The sequence below is a fragment of the Solenopsis invicta genome, chromosome 12 (genome assembly GCF_016802725.1).
Source record: "Solenopsis invicta isolate M01_SB chromosome 12, UNIL_Sinv_3.0, whole genome shotgun sequence".
In the NCBI taxonomy this organism is placed as follows: Eukaryota; Metazoa; Arthropoda; class Insecta; order Hymenoptera; family Formicidae; genus Solenopsis; species Solenopsis invicta.
Window position 1 is genome coordinate 13,344,168 of NC_052675.1, and position 23,742 is coordinate 13,367,909.

At 35.2% G+C, this 23,742-nt stretch overlaps 1 protein-coding gene and 1 non-coding gene across 4 annotated transcripts in view; one reads left to right on the top strand and one right to left on the bottom strand.

Annotated features, from left to right (window-relative positions):
• The window catches only part of LOC105198204, a 105,895-nt gene that overhangs the window by 50,882 nt on the left and 31,271 nt on the right, over positions 1-23,742 (top strand). For 2 of the 3 annotated variants that reach the window (XM_039456227.1, XM_026137350.2), the window contains 2 exons: positions 3,018-3,166; positions 21,401-21,573. In XM_039456227.1, coding sequence (XP_039312161.1) covers positions 3,019-3,166; positions 21,401-21,573 — 321 coding nt within the window. In that variant the 5' untranslated portion in view covers position 3,018. Of the gene's footprint in view, positions 1-3,017; positions 3,167-21,400; positions 21,574-23,742 lie in introns of those variants that run through there. The other variant, XM_039456226.1, reaches the window with a different exon arrangement.
• Trnae-uuc lies at positions 3,557-3,628 on the bottom strand. Its single transcript has one exon. It is a non-coding gene; the product is annotated as a tRNA-Glu (tRNA).

The following is a 23,742-nucleotide window of genomic DNA, read 5'->3' on the forward strand; positions in this document are numbered from 1 at the left end:
AAAAAAGCGATAAATATCATTAAATAAATATCTGGCAATAATACAACAATTTAAAAGACCTCGATAATTGCAAAGGCGAAAATATGATTGATGTTGCAACGAAATGCGCGAGGCAATATCCGCAATAAATCCTATCGCAATTCAATCTAACACTTTGAACTGCAGAATGCACGAACCTGGATATCCATCATCGCGCGAGTCACTATATTTTACGACGGTTCATTGATTAAAAACGATCGAAAGATAATGCACGATAGAGGCGCGTAAGCCAATTTCAACACACGCGAGACAGATCTCGATCTCGCGGAATAAACCATCTGGAGCGGAAAGCTAAGCATTTATCGACGTTATAAATAACGCGATTACAATTGCGACCAGAATGCATCTCGCTAATTAACGCCTAATTAGTACAGGAAAATTATACCTAAGAGATTATAAGTAACTTAACAGTATTGACATCAGATAATTGAATTAAACGTATAAAAGTAATGCCAACATAAAGCCGACACTGCTTGTTCGTGTGTAATATATAACTTTATTATTCAGAGATTACGATATACGCTCAGTGATTACGTTTGATTCATAACTTCGTTTAGAAAAGTTCGAGCGTGGCGGTTAATATGTGCGATGTTACGCGTACGTCGAATGGGAAATATCTGCTGGCGATAACTTCGTAATATACGTCAGTACAAAACGAACGATCCCGCCCGATCGAATAAAGTCGAACACGATGTAAATTGACAGCCGTCGTGCAATGCAGCTAATCACAATTAAAGTCATACCGAACGAACAGTTGAGAAGTCAAAGAATTTTATGCGGTCTGCCTAATAAAAACTGGGTTTTCTAAAGACAAAAAAAACAAAATGTTACTTGGAAAATACTTTTTTCATATGTTACGCGAAAATATTACATTAGCAGTTAATACATACTTGAGCAGCTTGAATTTGTTAGTTTTGTTACAGAGTGACCAGAGATTTAATTTTCTCCTCAAATTTGTTTTCTTAATTGTTATTATGGGAGATTCTTTGGGGAGGATAGAAATACTTTACATTCTTTCCTCCCTTAAAAATTCCTTCAAATTTTTTATCCTCAAAAAATTTCCCGTGATTATAACAAAATGTACATTTAGGGAAAAATCTCCTAACTCTTCATTTGTTTATAAAATCGAGACTTTGCCAAAATTGTTGCAACTATATTGCATCCATGTCAAAAAAGGCGTCCATTCGCTCGAGGGGAAAGCTTGCTGTCGTGATTGTCGCATAATAGAGAGGACAATTGCAGCTGACTAACAATAAGTTAGAAGTGCGAGAAGAGCGAAACACGCCCGTGGGATATATATTCATATATCGGCTCTGAAATCTAGTTTCGCAGGAAACCCGATAATGTTAAACTTTCATGCGTGTACTTACCGATCATCGAACTTCTCGATTTAACACGCAAACGTATATTTTATTAGAGAAAGTAAATGCGCGCGGCAATCGAAACTAATCACTATTCTCGAGAAAGTTAGATATAAATTAAATACAAATTGGAATATATATACACACACATATATATATATATATATCTTTTTTGTCGATTTAATGATAATGATCGATGAAATTCCACGATAATAATATAATTAAATCCGTAAAGCAAATAAACGTAATATTTTAAAATTACTATTGAAATTTTGAAACGCTTCATGATTCTCATGAAATATGAATATGATGTCTGAATGTATTTGCTTTTCATGTTAAACAGCTCGACGTAATAATTAGGTGGCGGATTAAATTTTGATACAATCCAAACACGACCTACGCCACTACGCGTCGTGCAAATGTGTACGAAACGGGTCCCCTTTTCCGAGCATTTGGTCGAGCAGAAATCAGTGTGGGAAACAGAGAAAAGCAGATAACGATAGCCCGCGTTACTTTGAAAGAGCAGTCGCAGAAGAGAAGGATGTTGAAAACGGGACTGACATCTATTGTTTCCTCTGACGACGGTATATCTGTTGATTGTTCCTCGAGATGTGCATATGACGCGGTCGAGATTCGCGTGGTTACTAGATTTGCATGCAGACACACACACACACACACACACACACACACACACACACGAACATACACGTATAAAGCGACAGGAAAGAAACCGCGTTGTCGCTTGTTTGATTAAAAATAAATCCGCGAGAAAGCTCGAGGATTTTCACGTTCGACCGCGCATATCTCGGTGTTCCCTTCTTACATGTATTTCAACGGCGAGGGAAAGATTTCGCGAGAAAACAAAAAAAAATTGTAATCGAGAAAATATAATTTATGAAAGATTACAATCTGGTTGTTTCCTGTTTTTACAACGTTATGCTATTTTGAGATACAATAAATTCTTCGTACAAGAATTTTTTAATAATTTTTCTCTCGAGATAATTTTAAACATGTACAAGCTTACACGAAGAAGAATACAATATAAAAAATAAAATCATGTAAAAAGTATACTATTACATAAATTTGATAAACAAAATTTTCCAAAATTATGATAGCATTAGCTATCGCGATAGCGTAAAAATGTTGCGTCTGCATGTTATTTTGATATAAAGTTATTGAGTTCTCGATGACGCCACCGAGAAGAGAACCTGTGAGTAATCTTTACAAAATAACTCTTCATTCGCTAGTACGTCAAGTCACGACGACAAGCCGAACAAAGGGGCTAATATAAACGCGACTGAACAAGCACCAAGCCCGATACCTTCAATATGCACGCCGTGGCTTGTTTGCATTTGTTTATTCGCGATACGGGCTGCGGAACATGTTGCTGTCGTGTCGTTTCTCGGATTCTGTACGTGTTTATCCCGGAGGGCAAAACAAGAATATTGTCCTAGTATTCGAAATGTCTACTCTTCGTGATCCGTTCGACACCTTTGTTCCCCACATTTTTAAATTTATTGTTGACTGTTTGTTTAAAAAATTCCACGTAAAAAGTGTAAATGTTTAAATTTTTTATCGCATAATTATAAAATACTAAAAACATTTTGTTGTTCACAGAATGCCGACGGATGTGCCCGGGGACCCAGGACTCGCAGTAGTGGCAGGGGATGTCCTTGCCCTGCGAAGCACATCTGCTCTCGCTGCTGCAGAAACGTGGGCTCTCCTTTGCCAAGCAGCCCAGGCCCTCCAAGATCTTTTTCTTTCAAGTAAGTTAAAAATACATATTTTATTATCTTTAATCCACCCTCCATTTATAATAAAATATTTCTATATAATATTATAATTTTTGAAAAAAAGAGAATAAAATAATAGTAACAAAACACAATTATTAAAATTATTAAATAATATTTAATATAAATATTTAATATAAATAAATTTAATATATCATAAAATAATCAATATTTAATATATAAAAGCAAATATATATTTACAATATACAAATTTTTGCATCTTCAAAAAATATTCCTTTATGTACTAATATACAACTAATATTATTAATATATAACTAATGAATAATAATTGTTATAAATTATCGAGTAGAGTAATAGATACATTTAAAAAAATTATCGACTAAATTTTTATTGAGAAAAAAAATATTCCGGTACCGGGAATCGAACCCGAGCCTCCTGGGTGAAAGCCAGGTATCCTAGCCACTAGACCATACCGGAGTACACGAAGACGTGTACAAAGTTCGTACTACAATCAAGATAATCGTATTACTCGTGTAATGAAAATTATACAATTTTTATTTATTTTTAAATTTAATTAATTTTATTATTATGCTATTTTTATTATAATAAATAATTTATTCAATAAGCTATGTTTTAACAATATTGAGAAAAATAATTTTCCTAATTGCAAAAATTTGATAAAAATTTATTTTGTTGTATGTATTTTTTCACTTCTCGTCATTTTTTTTCTTTTTTATATAAAAAGCACTTCTCATAATTTTTATTCTCAAAATATTCAGTGTTGAAAATACACGTAAAATATGATCGTCGCCTTACTGCTCGTTCCCCTTTCATATTCGACTCGGGACTTACGCGGTCTTTTCTGCTTTCGGGAGCATAAAGCAGCCGAAGATGATCCAGCCACAAATCCCAGAGGCTTTTCAGGAAAATATTGGTCGAGTTTGTCATGAGCTTTCACTACATATGACACGGCTTAGCGTGTTTCGGATATGAAACACTGCATGAAACCAAAACTTTGTCATTATCAATAGCACCTTGTAGCTCAAAAGAAATGCGCAATTAAAGAGCAATAAAACAATTAAACAAGAGCGAGTAAAATTAATTTTAATGGCGTCGTACTACATTGAAAGTTTAATCTCCTAATAAAATTTGTGAAGTCTTGCATTCGATAAAATTTTGTTCTAAATAAAAAATTTATAGATAATTGAGTATCAGTATTTATTAATGTAAAATTTTACTTTACCACATTCTCATTAATTAAAACATAATAAGATGTCAGTATTGCTACACTGAGAGAAAGAATATCTTAAAATAAAGATTTTATTGAACACAAAAAATTATCTGCTCGATGGATCCTAGTAACTTATTTACTTGCAGTCAAATTAAAAATTTCTTAACTGAAATATTTATGTAAATAAAATAATAAAATAATTTTTAATCAAGTATTTCTTTTGCAGTTCTAAAAAATATTAACTGTTAGATTATTTTTATGTTCAGGATAATCATACTATTTAATTTAAGAAAACACTTTTGTTTCATAACATTATTAGATTAATTGTAAATTATTTAAATGTGAAAAATGTAATAATACAAAATTATATATTTAAGATAATCTGCGTATTTATTTAAAAATAAACATTTTTACTTAAACAGAACAAACAAATGTCTGCATCAAAATATATAAATTTTAAAAATAATTAAATGTACTTTTTTCATTAAAAACATTTTTCTCTTATTATTATTAAAATTATTATAAATTCTAAAATTCCTAAAAGCACAAAATTTTATTTTGCAAAACTCATTATCAGTAATTTTATTGATAAAAACCAATATTACCAATATCACTAACAAAACTATTGTAAAATGGCCTTTTACATTGCTCGTGACAACGATAAAACAGCCTAAAAAGAAACTCCGTATCTCTCATAGAAACCAAGAACCGTTACGCGTAAAAACGTTTCTGCTAAATACATCGACACCTTCTTGAACACTTCCGTCAACGTCGCCAACGACATTACAGATAATACACGCTCGATTACTTCAACCCTCTCCTGCGTCATTGCTTCTTCGAGACGCCCCAAGGGTCGAAGCGAGAAACAGTGTCATGGTCTGACGAGGCAGTTCTCTCTTACCGTATCTTCTTCTATATACGATTTACTTCACGCATCGACGATCGTAGGAAAAAAATGTCTTCAGTGTGACAGGGTGCGCTATAAAAATCGTATCCGTCCGTCTCATCTACCCTCTGGCGCCAAAAATCCTCAGCGATCGAGTTACGTGATTGATGATGCATCGAGGACTTAGGCAAAGCCTTCCCCTCTGTCCCCCATCCCCCATCCCCCCCACAAAGAAAGGAAAACAAGGGTTCATTTATCCAATTAAATCATTGATTCTCCCGTTATTCCCATTGTTTAATTTGTATTACGCGATCATTTGTCGTGACAATTGTCGTTTGTTACAATAACAACAAAATGCAGAATGGACATATATAAATTTTTCTAATAAAACAAAACGCAATATGCAATTTGACATCCCGACAGCGAGCATTAATCATGGGCGTCTATTGTATACTTCATCATTACCCATAATTATGTACCTTATCACGCAATTAATAATACGCGTGTGAATTTATTGAATTATCGCCTGAATAGTCTCGGAAAGTGCACGGCTGCGTTTTGTGTATGCCCGTATGTTTGCTCTGCGAATAAATCACGAGACGCGTAAATTCCATCCAATTCCACTTCTCGCTCTTTTGTCACGCAGCCGCGATTTTTATTTAAACCGACGAGAAACCTACGCCGGCAATCGCCCGTATTATAATAGTGCAATTAGAGAGAATCCCGCAATGTGCTCGTTAACTAAATTCATTAACGTCTCACGATAACTCTTTTTATTTCCGTGCTCGAGAAATTCGCATGTATCTGACATTGCCGTACCTATCGTCACTCTCTGTCGATTTATTCACGTTCCCCGTGGCGATGGGTAAATTTATCATCGCGCGAGATTAACACACTTTCGAGATGTGCACCACTGCGAAAATTACGTTGCTCCGAGCGAAATGAAGACAGCGCGCGAGACGCGAGGCAAACATTTCTCATGATATATTTAAATAATATATTTAGAAGAGCGCGCATGGATGAGATACAGTTGCGCGAGGAAAAGACCCGATTGAAAAGACGTTTTGTTCGCCGGGATGTTTAAATGCGGTTTAATGGCGCGCTGAGAAATTTCAAACGGTATCCGAAATGGAACGTTGCATGGGGAATGCAACATTCCAGGGGGGATCGATAATATCAAATCTGGACAAAGGACAAAGGCCGGGAGATCGGTGGGCTGTTAAACCGCATGTATCACAACTATTACGGTGCTCTTTGAACAAGTCAAATGTCGAGGCGACAGGCGACAACATTAAATATTCAATGATCAGAAGTCGTATCGAGAGTGGGGACGTCGTCGTCAAAGAGACGCTGCTAATCGAGTAATCGACGACGCTGTCGTAGCATTAACCGCATCACCGAGCAAAGCCACTGTTACGGCAATCAACTTATCCGGAAGGTTACCCTTGTGGATTATATAACTTTTCTACATAGACATTGAACTTTACGGTATTATTTTTAATGAGATATCTAGAGGAGCTTTTGCTACTTCTTTCTTTTTAACGATTGCTCCTGTAGGAAATCTAGAAATATACCAATCTCGAGTCTGCTTTCAAGCATTGTAATCCTACATACTACAAAGAAGTAGAATCTCAAGAAGCAGCTCTATTTTTCGATTAGCTCTCGAATTCGCACGCTCTTAAGAAGTAACTGCCTCAGAAGCTTTTGAAAGATTCGAGAAGAACGTGTATCAAATACCTTCTAAGGTTAACTAATGTCCAATTGCAAAAAATGTTTAGATCACCTCGAAAATATCGCTTATTTTTATTTCTATCAATCATTACATTTATCACGTCACCCTTCATCGGGTTTAATAACATCCATAGTAACTAGTCATTTGCAATTATTCCATTCTTCAAAGGAATACTTCTGATCGGTCAGTTTTATAACTACCGATGTTATTAAATCCGATTAATAGTGACGGGTAAACGTAGTAAAAGTAGATTAATTTTAATCTCGATTTAATTTAATCTTTATCTTTCTCTAATTCTAACAATTAGAATTCAAGTTAATCTATATTGGTAGAAATGTGCACATTTCCTCTTGACAAGAATTACTTAAATTTCATAACGTTTGTTAAAATATCGAGTTGCACAATTACAACAGTATCGAGAAACATTGTAGCATTACATTAATACTGAACGCACGATTCGCCATAAATGATTCAACGCATTTATTTTCCAAAAGCACCTAGCCAAATAACGATCTATCTTCTTCCTTAGAAAATGTTGGCATCTTGGAAATAACCTGATGTTGACGGTCTCAGTTCGTGCATATCCTTTATCCAAGATGTTTTCAAAAACTGCCTTAAGTCACAAATAATCATGTATAAAGTGAGTGCTTATTTTATATGTATATATAAATGTTTATTTTTTCTTATTTATTTATTTTTAACTAATTCTCGTTTATATTAAACGTATTTCACAAATTATTAAAATAATTAAAATTTAAAAAAATATAATTTTTATGATCGTACGTTTTTTTAGGAAACTTTGAAAAAAGTATAAATATTTATGAAACCAAAGGAAAAATAGAAAAAAAAGAAAAGAGATTTTCACTAATCTTTAAGCTATCTTCACTAATCTCTACAAATTAATAATTTTAATAAGATTAAACGTTTCCTTAAAAAAGTAGTGCCTTATCGTTACTGTTACTTTTTATAAAAAATAACTTGTTATCGTTACTCAAAAAATAACGATTCGTTACTCTTTCGTTACTTTTTTCTAAGACTGTAGTAGCATCAGATTTTAAAATTATATTATTTGATATAATCAATATTAAATGTAATAAAAAATTTTTAAAAAATTTTTTAATTTTTTGAATGGGAATAACAACTTTTTGAAAATTGGCCTTTTTCGAACTTTGACTTTAAATAATTATCAAACGGATCAACGTATCCAACCTCCACCAAAAATTTTTTTTTATATTCTCTCAAACGATATACAATATAGAGGGTCCCACTTGAAATATTTAAGTTGAAATCCCACAAAAACACCCCTTAATGAGGATAATCACAACCTCTTTAAAAACAAGCTCTTTGAAAATTAAATATGTATTTCATAATTTATTTCCATTTCCGATATGTAGTAGATAAAAATCTATAGACTTTAGAGACATCTTGTATATAAGATTTCTCTTGTTAATTACTTTAAAGCATCTTTCTTCATTTTTTTATTTATAAGTCTTCAGAATAATTAAAAAAAAATTTTTTTATTATAACAAGCTTATAAAATTAGCGGAAATATGATAGCGGTCTGACCGCTGCGCTGTACTAACAATGTAATTTTTTTTTTCGAATGTTACAGTTTAAAGGTTAAACCTCGGGTTAAACATATCCAATAACAGTTCTAATTTTTTATTTTTTATTATAAAAAATAAAGTCGTTATTAAAATGTGTTTAATCCCTAATATAATAAAATAATTTAATAATTCAATAATGTAATAAAATTCTGTTAATACAAGTACAGAAAATTTATACATATACACATGTATAAATTTTATATTACGATATACGTAAATGTAATATAAATTTATCAAAACAATTCAAGATATAAAATACTGTACCGGAATATTTCTATCTAATTACGCGATTAACGCGTGATCAGTGGAAATAATACGAGCTATTAATAATACCTACATGGTCCATAATGCTACCATCTCATCTACTTCAAACAAGTAATATTTACTACAAACAAATAATGCTTAATTATTTAATGAAAACAAGTTGTTTGAATAGTACTAATAACATATTGATTTAAATCAAGTAATTTTTTGATCAGTGTACTATTAGTGAAAATTCAAGAAGAAATGAGGGAAAATAAAAATTTGTGAAACAATAAATTGCAAAGACATAAGTTTGGTCTAAGTTTGCATTTTTTGCTCGGTAGTACTCGGACGTAACTAATGGAGACAGCGAAGTATGGATAGTAAAGCGAAGAGTAACGATATATCTTCGCTATCGAAATATCCATCAGCGTTCCCTTCTCTCGACATCGCGTGAGATTAAACGCGTCAAGCCGCGCTCAAATGTTGCGCCAGACTCTCATTCTTGACTCACGTACGCGCGGCTTAACAGGCGTGTTTACAATGTCGGCAATTCGGACCCTCCAAGTTCTCCCCCCGGAGATCGCCGTGAGGTATCCTGCATGCGATTGCGATGCTGCATAGCATGACTCACGAGTGCCGTATAATAAGCGGTGCATCCGCGCCGGTACCGCAGGACCACCGTATACCAAATCCCAAGAATTCGTCTTTGTACTCCGAAAACTGAAACTTCTTGTATGTTAATTTTGAACATACTATGAGAGTTTCTCCAAAATCTCGCAAACTTCTTCGAAAATCATGCAAACATACTGAATTGCAGGGTGATGAAACATTTAGACTATGACGACAGTGACAAAGGGCAGGGAGGAAGAAAAAGGGGAAAAATATTTTCATAAATCGTACTTATTAATAATAAAATAAAGTTAGGACAGTGATATAATTTCTTTCAGAATATTATTATACACTAAAAAAAAAAATTGATAATAACAAAAACGTTGATGAAATAATTTCAATTAAACGTTTGCTAAAATAATCAAGTATTTAAAAATATTTAATAATTTATATTAATAATAAACATGATAATAGTAACCGATTGGCTATTAAACGTTACCATACGGATACTAAATTACTAAATATTTAATAATTTAGTACATTAACCAAACATTTAATTGAAATTATTTCACTTAAAGCTTAGTAATTATCATCCTAGACTTAATTATTATTATCAAACACCTTTTTCATATTATTGCCACATTCTCAATATTGTCAATCACGTTATCAACATTATATTACAAATTTTATTAATATTACTGAAACGTTTTCAAAGTAAGATACCACGATGCAATATTATTACATTTTCCAGCAGACGTGTAATTTTCCGTATGCACCTCGAAAATCATCCACACGAAATGATTCGACCGCACATTCTCGAAATAAGCTCGCGTCAGAGTCGGAAGCTCGAAATTATCGCGTAAATCCACACAGTCGTGAAAGTTTTAAATGCAAGATGAAGTTCTACCGCCGAGAATCATTCCTGTCGCGTAATCGCCTTTGCAACGTTTGCCCCTTCAACTGGCCGATGGCAAGAGTAGTAACCTTACCACCTTTCGCAACCCTTTAAAGCGCTCCATCCGAGTGCCCACGATACACTTTGTAAAAGAGACACCCGGAATGCCGGTGGTGGTATTCCTTTACACGTCGCGGAAAGTGTGCAGGGGCTTTAATAATGTCGGCAACACACAATGCTTTTGGCGAGAAGTCGACGCACAACAAACAGGGTCACCGGTGAATCCGTGCGTCCCACCGCACGTCTTTGAAATATCTTTATCCACGTTAATACAGAAGTCGGCGAAAAGCGCAGTTGCTCTAATGTTTTCAACCGTCTGTCATAGACCTTCGCTTAAATCACGTCCACCTCGAAAACTACTTCCTTGCTCTGTATATTCCTGAAGTAATTTACTGCCAATCGAAATTACAATTATAACTGATCGATTTTTATTTAAGACGATTACGAACGCTACGCAAGCCAACTCATTATTCTTCCAGGCAAGAATTATTAACTTGTCTAATAATATTAAAAAGAATTAAACCGTAAATTTATGGAGATGTACTTATAGCGTTGAAACGACCAAGCGTAGATAAAGTGATAAATCGAAGGAAAAATTTCAAGAAATGTGATGATGTTTAATTGCAAGAGATATTTTTTTTAAATAAAATTTTTAAAAAAATTTAATGAAAAAGAATTTTTATTAGCCACCTTTAATCCCACGATCGTTATTTTTTCAGTAATTAAAACTTTATTAAAACTCTAGATAAATTACAAAATGTGAAGGACTGCATTTGCAAAAGAAAAACATACGTGCTAAGCATGCTTGCGAACGTTCGCAGAAATAAATTCACCAAGTGCTTACGGGCTCAAAGGACTGCAACGTAAAAAGAGTCGGTAGATTAACATGGAATAAAAATATAGATTCGTGGTAATCGCGACATATGAAGCTCGGTTCTCGATTCTATTGATCTACGGATGTTTGTAGAAGCTATATATCTACAGATTCGTTAATCTATACCTGTATCTACTATTAAATTGAAAATGGAAAAAATGCAGTCGATCTGAAAAGAGTTGGAATATTGATCTCCAATCTTTATCCGAAAAGAGACTAATCGAACGAAAAAAAATCAACAAATGTGAATCATTACAAGTTAAATAGTCATTAAAAATGACGATATTAAGCGGTATTGAAATCATCAAGTATAACTTAATGAGAGATGAAGGGCGAGGATCACGGTTATCCCGACGTATGAAGTTCCCTCGGTTCCATCTCATTTATCTTTGTCTCTCATTATCTATCCACAAAGAGACGACTCCTCTAACTCTCGACTCTTACGCCCGCCTGTAGAACCTCTTAAACGGTCTTTTGCAAATTAAAAGCAGACAGAGTAATTCTAAGAGAAATATTATGACTGTTTTGAGAAATAATACGTAGGTAAAACAATGTTCTACACTTACTAATTAAGCAATTATAGATGACCATCGCGTTTAATTTTAATAATGTATTCTATGATGAATTGTAAATCGATTCCCCTATTTTAACCGAAAAAAAAAAAACAAGACCATTTATAACTTCAAACATCTTTATATAGATATGCTCGGTCTCTCTATTGAAATGATCGGTCTATTGAATCGAAGCCCACTCAAAATTCAATAAAAGATTTCTTATTTCGCATCGTGAACAAAAAATCTTTTCCTTTATTTATCACCAACCCTTTACAACAATTGTAAATTATATTATATATTCTACTTGTTAAATGGAATGTATCAAATTACCAATCCCGGTATATTCATTCTCTTTATGGTCCCTTGGTACCTTTGTCTTCGTGTTTCAGAAACCACTTAGTCAGGCTCTAATACTCAAGGTAGTCGAGATCTATTTTGTAATTAAACGAAGCACGGCAATGTCTGCTTATTTATTAATTTAAGGATTAGCACGACAAAAATGCAATTGTTTAATTAAATATAATAAATATTTAAAAATACTAATAAATTATAAATAAGTAGAAATATTCGAAACACTGCAGATAAATGAAACAAATATTTAACTCTATATTCAATCAAATTCTAATAAAATAAAATAAAACGTTTCTTTTTAGTAGCTTTGTAAGATTTATCACGTGTTTATTATAATTTTATTTTATTTTTTATCAAATTTTTCTTAATTTTTTCTTTATCCTCTTCTCAATCTACATCATTCTGGAATTTTTCAATTGAAACAATGATGGAAATTAAGATCTATGCATCGTAGTCGAATCAATGATGACTATATAATATGCCAATGAGAAGTGTGAAGTACGTGAGCTGAAGATTAAACGAAAGTGAAACTATGTTCGAGTGGCACGCGCGTAGCTATTATGACTCATTGTTAGGCGATCATTTCCAGCCAGCTATTCACACATAGAAATTTTTATTTCTGTTTGTTCGAACGAATCGACTGAAATTAATTTTGACAATATGCAATTTAACAAAGCGTTGACTTCTTGCAAAAATGTTTAAGAAACTTCTATAATTATAATGAACAGGCTGATTATTTTTTTATAGAATTCTTAGAAAATAATTTTACCGTATTATTACCGTGACATAAAATGTCTTCTGTCACAAGATAGCAAGGAAAATCGTGATTTCTCCTGCTACGAATAAACAAGACTCGCACAGATAAAAGACCGTCTTATATTATTACTGCTTTCATTATTTTCCCACTGTGTCTGTTTGCTTGTAATCAGTTCGTATTACACGTCGGCGGAACTCTCTTAACAACGCCATTAGCATATTCTTCACCATTGCAGCGTACAATTTAGGATAACAACTTTATGAGGAGAGATGGTACAGTATATCACGATAATAGCATCATCGGTTCGCTACGTTCATAACTCGATCATCCGCGCGAGCGCGAGATTCCGTGATTCCCTTCTCCAAACTCATCTCGCGTGCGTGGGAAATGCCTGCTCGTCTTCCACGTTCTCTCCGACGCCCTTCGATGGTTAGCGACTTCCATCGCGATCATTAATTACATCTCGCCGCCGCTGCATTCGAAGCCGCGGTGCGGCGGTACACTTCGAACCTCTTTCGCGTTAACGACCTTTCTAACTCCTCTTTCACAGTTTGCCAGTGCATATTCATGCTGTCGGATAACATTCCACATTTTGATGAACCATTCAAAATAGCTCCCAGTTACACATTGGAATGTAACACAATTTCTTTTCTTATACTCAGGATGTTCAAGCAAATCGACCGGAATTAATTTTCGATACCAAAAAAACCTACAGTTTTCGATACTAATACAAACATTAGAGGAGAAAGAGGTATTATGGCTAATGTGAACGGCTGCACCCTATTATATTCATTATTAGGTAATTCTAATATTTATTTATGGAATTATTTGTTTAGTAATTCGCCGTTTTTTAATGGCGATAATATTGTACACACAATAACTGACAATTATTATAGGGCATTTTTACTTTTTTTTAAACATTTCAAGACTTTTTCAAGGTATATTATAGCACTTAATTACACATACTTGCTCATCGTTTTTAAACTTGAGCATATTATCGCACAAATGAATGTTCGTACACTCTTGTGTTTTCTTTTGTTACTTAACTTTTTATTTGGCTGTATACATTTCGAGTTTCGCAAAGTTAAACAATAACATGGATAATTTGTTAATATGGCTTTTTAAGCAAAATTTTCATATCGAAATATTTCGATAAATTGATTGTCACTCTAGAGGCCTGCGTTCAGAAACATTAGAGATATTATTTTATCCCTGTTGTTTAAAGTTAAAGCTAAAATGATATCTCTAATGATATTTAATATTTCTGAACGCAGGAAAATTCTGAACAGAATAAATAGAAAATTACAATTTAAAATAGATAGAAAATTAAAAATATTTAGTTTTGTAGCAAAATAGGATGTGTTTTTTAAATTAATTTTTAAAATTTATTTTTGGGCTAGCCATATTCTTCTTCTTCTCCTTTACATCCTTGTAAACTGCACGTGCCGTGTTCTCAAATTGTCATAATTTATCAAGTCACAAGAATAGAAAAAGTTGCTGTGATTATTACACAATAACGTAATCCAAGTTTCTATTACGTTTTTAAGTTCGCTGTAATTGAAATTAAAATTCAACTAGTAAATAAAAAAAAAAGAAACGTTGCAAGTAAAAAGTCTTATAATTTCGTTTGATTAAAAACTCTTTGACTAAAGAGACCTGTAGCGTTTAAAGAATTCCATCGACGGGCTTGCAATCATTTGTTTTCAATTCATTCATAAGATACTGCATACGCTCAATTCGGCAGATGGAAACGGGAAGGAAACTGGTAGTGTCGAGAAAAATGGGAGATGTATAATGTAAATGTACGCGGCATATTTTACCGTGGTACGTCCTCCGGGTTGGTTTCCAGCTTCTCTCAAAGAAATCGACTCTTTGAGGGGTTACGGGAATGAGCAACCCTGGTACGCTCTTAAAGCGAGATGTAACGTCTAATGATCCACCATCTTTGTAGCGTCATTTGCCGCCGCTTGGCAGACTCGAGGGTCTCGAAGCTAAATATTTACCCCCCGATTTTCTACGTCACACCTTCCGGCACCATCAATTAGGAGATGTTTTTAGGCCCCGTGCTTCAACCCCGTTTCACTCCTTTTTCCCCGGCGCTTCGCATCCAGACGATAATTACATTTGCCAAATTACCGTTGGCGGCCGAATCGATTTGCGGTAACAGTCGACTTGGACGCCAACTAACTAATATAATTCAGTAACTGCCAACATACTAAATCGCCTTCTGGGCATTTGCCTTCTGCTTTTCCGAGGTTATTTTCCGTGCGTTGAAAGCTCCTTACTTTTCCGAGTATTCTTGCGTAAACAACATTTCATCTTGTTCGTCTTCTAGAAAAAGCAAGAGCTTCTAATCTCGGTATTAACGATTGCGATGAGTCATAATCGAAGTAAAGACGAACTTTAAACACTTTTATTTATTTATCGATTCTTATCTCAATATCATCTTAAGAAATTTCATAGTAAAAACTTCGTAAAATCGTAAAATTCTAAACATAAAATTCAATCTAAAAAAAAAGAAATATATATTTTTTTATTTATATATCTACATAAACTTTATTGAGTAAATACTTTTTGTAAAATTATATTAATTTTGTTAGTAGCATTTATTAGCGACTTTATGTAGTACAAACGTTGCAATCAATCAATGCAAATTTTTCATTGTCAAAAAGTGCGTCGCACCTTCCAAGAATCGGTGCACACCATGTTATGCTACTGTGCCTCCTATTGTTTTTTTTCTCGATTCAAGACACTCTGCCTACTTCACCCGTGAAACAGAGAATTGCAATTAAAGGCACAGACACTGGCAAATCGATGTGTTCATTTGTTTCTGTGTATGGCTAGTAGCATAGCTAATGCAACCAGAGTTAAGTCCTACAAAACTTTGTTTGGCTAACCGATGTAACCAGCAGTTGCAAGTGAAAAACATCCGTAACAAAGCTCTCAAATCCGTAACAAAGCGCGAAAATAGAACGTAACGGTTTTGCACTCTTCTGGGTTAACAATCGAGCATCGAAAAGCACTAATTTTTTTGCGATAAATAGCGTCACTTATCTACCTCACCACTCGATGCGAATGTAGATCGCGATCAATGCGTTTGTTACAATGAGATGGGATGTGCATCTTTGTGTAAATCGTTCGCGCCTATTGTAGCGAAAAATTATGCGAGTAGCGTGAAGTCGTGGAATTTCAGTCATTTCCACGTTCTCTCTTATAAAATGAAATTCCAGGCGCATGAAAACCGACGCTTTAGTATTATCGTCGCGCGTTAGCCTTGCATGTTGAGTCGCGCGCGTGACACATACGTTTTGCACGGTGATTTTTCGATATCCCGCGGTCGACCTAAATTTTAATAACGCTAGAGCTCTAGTAGCGGTCATAAAAATATGCTGATTATAAGGGTCCACTTCAGCTTTTACTTCGAAAGCAATATTATAATTTCGTACGAAAAAGGGTATAATTATTTTTATATTATGAAAAGACATAATAAAATTACACCTATCATAAATATTCTATACAAAAAACAATATCACATCTACTTTGCTATTTTAAAATGCATTCAGTATTTTAATGCTTCATTTCAAAAAACAAAGCATCTCGAGTGATTTATCAGAGTTTAATGCTAAAATAAAAAATGCAACGTTAAGGCTACAAATTTCAACTTTAAAGCGTACAAATGTTTGATTATGCTAATAACAGATTATGCTAATATCTAGCTTTCGCGACAAGCCACACTGCAAGTAAGAGCCAGGTGGAACATATTTCTCTTCCGCACTCTCAAGTGGAAAGACGCGTCAGTATCAGCCCTCCTTTTTAAAATGCTCGCGCCAATAACGCCAGCCCTGATCCGGAGGAGCTCGTACCGTAAATCGTGAACCGCAAAGGCGAATTGGTCGACATTTTCCGCGGCTTCTACTTTTTTTTTTTTTCTTTATTTCTATCTAAGCTTTCTTTACTCGGCGAGACGTTTCACTGTAACAGTTGACGCTACCAAAATTAAATATGTAGTTTCAAACTACCATTAGAGTAACACTATTGTATATGCTACACCTATCTACAGCTAATTTATCAAGTATTATTTACTATATTTCAGGAAAATAAACTGTACTAATAAAAACTTCACTCTATGTACTATCATAAAAAAATTAGAAATATAATGATCTTTTTAGGACGCAACACGCGTAATATTATTTTACAGACTATTCCGTAAAATTTAATTGTTCGCTGACAATATTTTACTCGGGTTATTTTCGACGGCTGTTGATTTTCGCAACCCCTGAAAAATCTTCCTTCGCCCGAGCACGGCGCATTTCCCCATTTTGCAACACATTTTTTCCCGCCAGAAGGGTCACCCACCGAATTACTCAACAGACATAGGAGGCACTAAATAGAGCGGGATGGCGGCGGACACAGAAGGGTTGTAGAGGGTAGATTTCGAACGGTCAGAGTGTTTATAGGACAGACAGAAACGGAAAGCTCCAGGAGATTATCCATCAACGTCGAAACACGCACGTATATGTATACGTATATCTATATATATCTGTATAGGCAAGGATACATCCTCATCCTCCTTCCCCGCACTGCCCACACACGTACGCACGCCTACGTTACGCCCACGCGAACGGACACCGTCCTGGAATCCGCCAACGCGGTTGGGAAATAGGTGAACATTGCGGTGCTTCATGAATCTCTAAAACAATCTTCGGGTGCTACCGATGCAGAGTGTCGGCGGAAGCCCGATGTAATGAATGTCATCAGTTCTTGGGAAACCTACTTTCCGGGATCACAATCAAGTATCTGTCTAATTCGACAATACGAATGTGTCTCTATCTTCCTCCAGACATCTCATTGTAATCCCCGCGAGACCGAGGAGATTTATTTCAAATATAAAGGAATCTAAATCTATCTAAAGGGAGAATAAATATAACATTTTACATATATAATAAATAAAAATAAATAAATTAGATAGAATAAATTAGATAAAATAAATTATTCATATTATATTGTGAAATTTAATTTCATTAATTATGTTTTTAAAATTTATTAGGTTTTTGATAGAAAAAATAAATCGTATAGTGGACTTTGGAATAAAATTGGATTCTAATCAAAATTAAATACATTAACAATTTATTGTATATATTTCTTTTCTTTTTATTTAATATATATTTACAAACGCTAAATTTACTCACATAATTAAGTCGATTACCGTAAACCCTTAAAGGCGAAAGTACCACACGTGTCTACAGATATTTTCATTTCTCAAAAGAGCCTGGGCCATTATCCATAGTACATTATGCCTAAACGAAGATCGATGGAAGACAGACACAATGCGATCTGCTAACGCGGGATCTGCTTTGACCTTTCGCTGCGTGGAGGAAACGCGAGAGATATGATGGGACGTAGAAAGAGAGACCTAATGTTTGAAGTATACGGATCATCAATCATGCATGAATGCCTCGTGAACACGTTTACAGTTGTATGCACTAACGAAAGTTCATCTCATATTAGTAAGGCAGTTACAATAATTTGCCGACAGTAATTAATGTTATGCGTTAATTGCACCGGAAAGAACTCACTTGCGTCTTCGGCATACTTCAATAAACGAGGAAAAACGTGAAACTCTGATGCGCACGTCAGTATCACTGCCACAGTTTGCTAATCTATTCTAATGGCGTTTGCTAAATTAATTCAGCGAAGCTTGATTTTTAGTTTGTCAAAATATGTCTAGCAACTTGTTATGTAAAACAGTATTATTTTAAGATAAAATAGCGTAAGAATAAAAATGGTTAAAGACTAAAATTCTCTTAAAAATAGATTGGTATATATTTATTCCGCATTTGTCTTTTCCCCCTTTCGTTCTTGTACAATTTTATGTTAAATCTTGCGAACGCGCGATAAACGGTTTTTGCGTCAAGAGAGAGCTTCGTCCGTCGACTCCCGCCAAATAGAACATTCTGCAAATTGCGAATTTGTGTTTTGTCGCACATGCCGCATACCTACAACAAATAGATTGCCGTGACATTAGTTTCGGGGACTCTTGCGTATGTACGTCCCATCGAGCGGGAAATCGCGCCTTCTCGTCGAATTGCACCGCCCGAGCGTGTACGATCATTTACAGAGATTGACTACTGCGACATAGAAATAACATTGACGGTAACAAAAACAGGGACAGTGATAGATGACGCAAACGCCCGATAACGCTGCTGTACAGTTTATCTAGTGCATTTCTTCTCGTCGACAAAATGCAAATGACACCGATAATTAACGTGTTCATAATGCAAATTGATATTTTCAAAAACAACCAAACTGAACTGGCACCCATCAGATTTCCGTCCGATTTTATAATACCGGAAAAAAGAGCGTGTGTGTAATGTTTTCTTCTTTTTTTATTTTCACGTAATTCAATTTTAAACGCATCCCTAGGTGTGCGCGGATCGAAGTGACATGTTTCCGCTAATGATCAGCCGATGTGATTGCGCGAGAGCCGTCTCTCTCTCTCTCTCCATCGGGGGATTAGTCGAGATTTATCAGGGAACACGTCGATCCGTTCAGATCCACCTAATTTCCTTAGAGCTTAAATCTTCGGAGAGAACGGAAATAGTTTATCGCTGGGAGCGCGTCCCGTCCGACGGACGGACGCGTCTCTGCTTTCTAATTTACAGGGGAACCTGTCCGATCGTTCGTGGAGATTGACTACTGGCAGAATTGGAAATCGCGCCTCTCACGTATTGCTGAACAAAATTTTGTGAAAACGGACGGCGATGCGAAAACATCGCGCGTAGCATCGCGTCGCGTCGCGTCGAGCAGTCACCTGCGTCAGCTCGAAACATTTTACACGGATACGCAGATCCTTGTTTCTACATCTAAAATGGAACGCGACGATAATTCAAGAGTTTGTGCGCTTGCAATAATTCCAGTTAATCGAGCGTGCTCAGTATTAAACGTTTAGCGTGTCGATTCTGGCAGTCTTCGCTAATTTCCGCGCAGCCCTTACGGGGACAACCCGGCGGTGGGGGAAGAATTTGTCGGTGGGAGCGCTTACGTAAATTACCAGGGAGTACTCGCGGGAGAATATTCTCCGTGTCAAGGCGCTTTAGCCCACCATTAGGCTGTTAATGTCCGTGACACGCGCAGAATTAGCACCCCAATGGCGAATTATACGGGATTTATAATACGGGAGCGGTATAATGGATGGTCCAACGTTTCATACCAGGCTGTTTGCCATTAAACAAAAGTGATATTCTCATAGAAAATGTGGTCGTATTAAAACATCAGAATGAAATGATACTGACGATCTTACGAAATGGTTGTAGAACAATGCCACTGAGGTTTTCGTGACTAATACATTCATTTGACGCAGAAATTGCGACGAAACTCGATCTCTACGTCATCTCGCACAAATATTAGTAGAGAAATCGACAAACGATCTACACCGATAGTGAAGCAATCAGTGAGGCGGCAGATCAACACGATCGATGAAAATGTGATTACAAGTTTGCAGAAGATGCGATTTGCAGGAGAAGAGGTCGACTTCATTCGCGGTTTCCTCAATCTTTCCCGCCGACCTCGACGTGATTTCCCTTCAATTATGTTTCAAGCGCTTGACACAATTACCTAGTAATTACCTAGAATAGGATTTCAAAAAACCAACTCGGGACAGCGAATGTTGGAAAGAAACGCTGGACGCATTGAAAACGATAATAAATGATCCGAAATGGCGAGGGCGCGCAATCACGATAAATAAACCGGGCAATTTCCAGAAAATCCCTTTGTCTAGTGGGAGGGTCCTCACGCGCGCACCTGCGACCAACTTCCGCCTGCCTTTAAGCCTGTCAACCGCGCTCACGCCAGAACTAGTCGAAGAATTAATTATAACCCTAATCCCACCCCATAAGTTTAACGCGTGTATGACCGATTGCAGCTTCCAGCAACAAATCGCAATTATATAACGCATTAAAGCCGGTGAGCATCAAAGCATACCTACTGGCGTTGCTGATGATGAAAAAAAGAATGTTTCTGTAATTATATAAATATTTTAAATAATTAAAATAAATCAAGAGAATTTTTCGCATCCAAAGCTATCATTCCACAGAGATTTTGTTCTTTTTATGCCGTACCATATAAAGATTTTTTTCTAAACGGCATTAAGTTTTTATATTTTTGAAAGGAGTTTTTGAATGAAAACGGATATACGTTAAATATAACGTAAAATGTTATATTTAAACATGATTCATGCTTTTTTCAAAGAATCCATTGAATAAAATTACATTATTAATTTCAATGACACGTGCCAAAGCAGAAATGATGATGAATTACGATAATTTTAACAAAATACATTTAGCGGGCCTTTAGAAAGATTTTTGCCAACTTTTACCGCGTTATACGAAGTAGAAATAAATTTGTGGTTCTGGCAACAACCTTACATTTACCATTAATATTTGTTCCAGATGGAGGCGTGGTGGGTGGTTCGAGAGCAGGACCAGTGGTGACTCCGTATACGCTGGAACTGACACCACGTGGTAGGGTTTTGCTGCAGCTCGCACCACCGGAAACTGCTCGGACGTACCTGCCGCCGGAGTATCGACCCGGCCGCGTATATTCGGACACGGATTCGGAAAAAGTACGTCACATTCAGCACAGTACTAGTAATGATGCACCGTTAATTCAATAACGAATTACATTTTGACCGACGTTTATCACTTGAGATATTTTAGTGGGCGTTCCGGGATGTTTATTGCACACTTTTTTCTTTGTTACGTAACGCAATTACGTAAATTATTGCAGTATGCTGAAATTTTAAACAGCGAACAGAGGAAAAAAAACAAGAAAACGCGAATTAATATTGTAATGCATTACTAACTCACATTTAAAAATAAAATGTACGTGTAAATTATGTAAAATATAAATTATATTATAAATAGCAATAAACAAATTTATTAAATGTATATATTATTAACACTAAAATTAACATTGCAAAGTATCATTGCCTGATCACAAAAAGTTGCAGATAAAATTTGAGAACCTTATTAGAAAAGATACTAAAGTATTGTATAGGAAACAAAATCAAGTCAGATTTCAGAGATATTTGTAATTTTAAGCCTTCAGAATACTAAAAATTAAAAATACCCCTAAAATCCAACATATTTTTTTCAATTTAGTACCTCCTTTAAAATCTTCTCTAATAGATTTTTCATATTTTATCTGCGCCTTTTTGCGATCAGGCAATATGTAATACATTTTTAATTTTATTGTTAATTGTTTATTAATATTTATTTTAAATTTTTATTGGTATTTATAATATGATTTACATTATGCACAATTTACATAAAATTTATAATTTTATTATTAATGACGTTTGTTTTAAATTTTTATTGGTATTTATACAATAATATAATTTATATTTTACCCAATTTATATGTATTTTATTTACATGCAACGAAAAAAGAGTTTGGTCATTATAATCAAGCTTCAGAGAAATAATTTAAATTAAATGTTTGATTAATATAACCAAATATTTAGTAATTATATTAAAAGTCATCAAACATAATAATAGTAATCAATCGGCTACTAAACGGTTATCAAACATTACTAAATATTAACCGAACATTTAATTAAAATTATTTCATCAAAACTTAGTAACAGTCATCTAGACTCTATTATTATTATCGCTCTTTTTGCTATGTGTAAATTTTAATTTATTTTAATGTTAAGTATCAATTCGATACACTGCAATATTAACTTTGATTATGTTTTCCCCCTACCTCTCTGTACAATGTATCTCAAGAATTTCTTTTGCTCTTTTTAACGAATTCTCTCTTCTTCCGATTGTGTGATCTATCTACGACGCGTATTATTATCAGGATTTACGAAATGTTTGAGCGAGCTTTCGAATGTTCAATCACATAATGCGATATCATATTGACAAAGGTAAACATCCGAAGCACGGTCGAATAATTGCGTGTCGTGAAATAGATATGAGGACCAGGAAACGGCGTGGCGAAACACGTTCGTCTGCGACGTCTCCATTTCTCCAATCGTTCATTTACACTCGTACGCGTGCATAAATGATAGCGGTATTTACGAAAGGGAGAAAGGCCGATAGTTATAATTAAAAGAGCATCGTGCGCGAGAATTATTAACGCATCCTATTAAAATCCTTTCAGCGCGAAGAGGATTAAGCCGCCATGGCCGTCCTTTGACAGCTCGACGACTTTTTATTTGCTCGACTTCCGCGTTTCAGCGACGGGGTGAATTTTTAAACGGAGCCGCCGCCGCCGACTCCGCGCGAGACCGATCGTTCGAAGAACGAAGAGAGGATGCGATAGAGGCCGAAGTAGTTTTTGCGTGCCTTTAGCAAAATCCTAGCGTCGTTTTCTATGACCTCTCTCGCATTTTTTCCGGCACGTCCGCGTCGGGATTTTCTCGCGCTCGCTCTCTACCACCACCATCCCTTTCGCCCGCTCGCGATCCCTTTCGCTCCCCTTTAGCGCCATCCGTTCTTCTCGTTGACAGCCGGACGAAACCCCGTTGTTTCAACCCCGGTATTTATCTCCTGCAGATTAAAGAGAGAACAAATGACGAGCGCGATAAATAAGCTTTGGCGTATCGCTCTTTTATATCACCAATACCGAAGCCTCTTTTTATCTCATCCACCCCCCTCCCCCACGCCTCTAACGAAGAAACAAGCCCTCGCAGAGAGAGCGCAATTTTGATGCTTACCCTGTTATATCGCTCGTTAAACACGCAAAGATAAATTCGTACGTAACGCTTGCGCGAAAAATGCGTAACT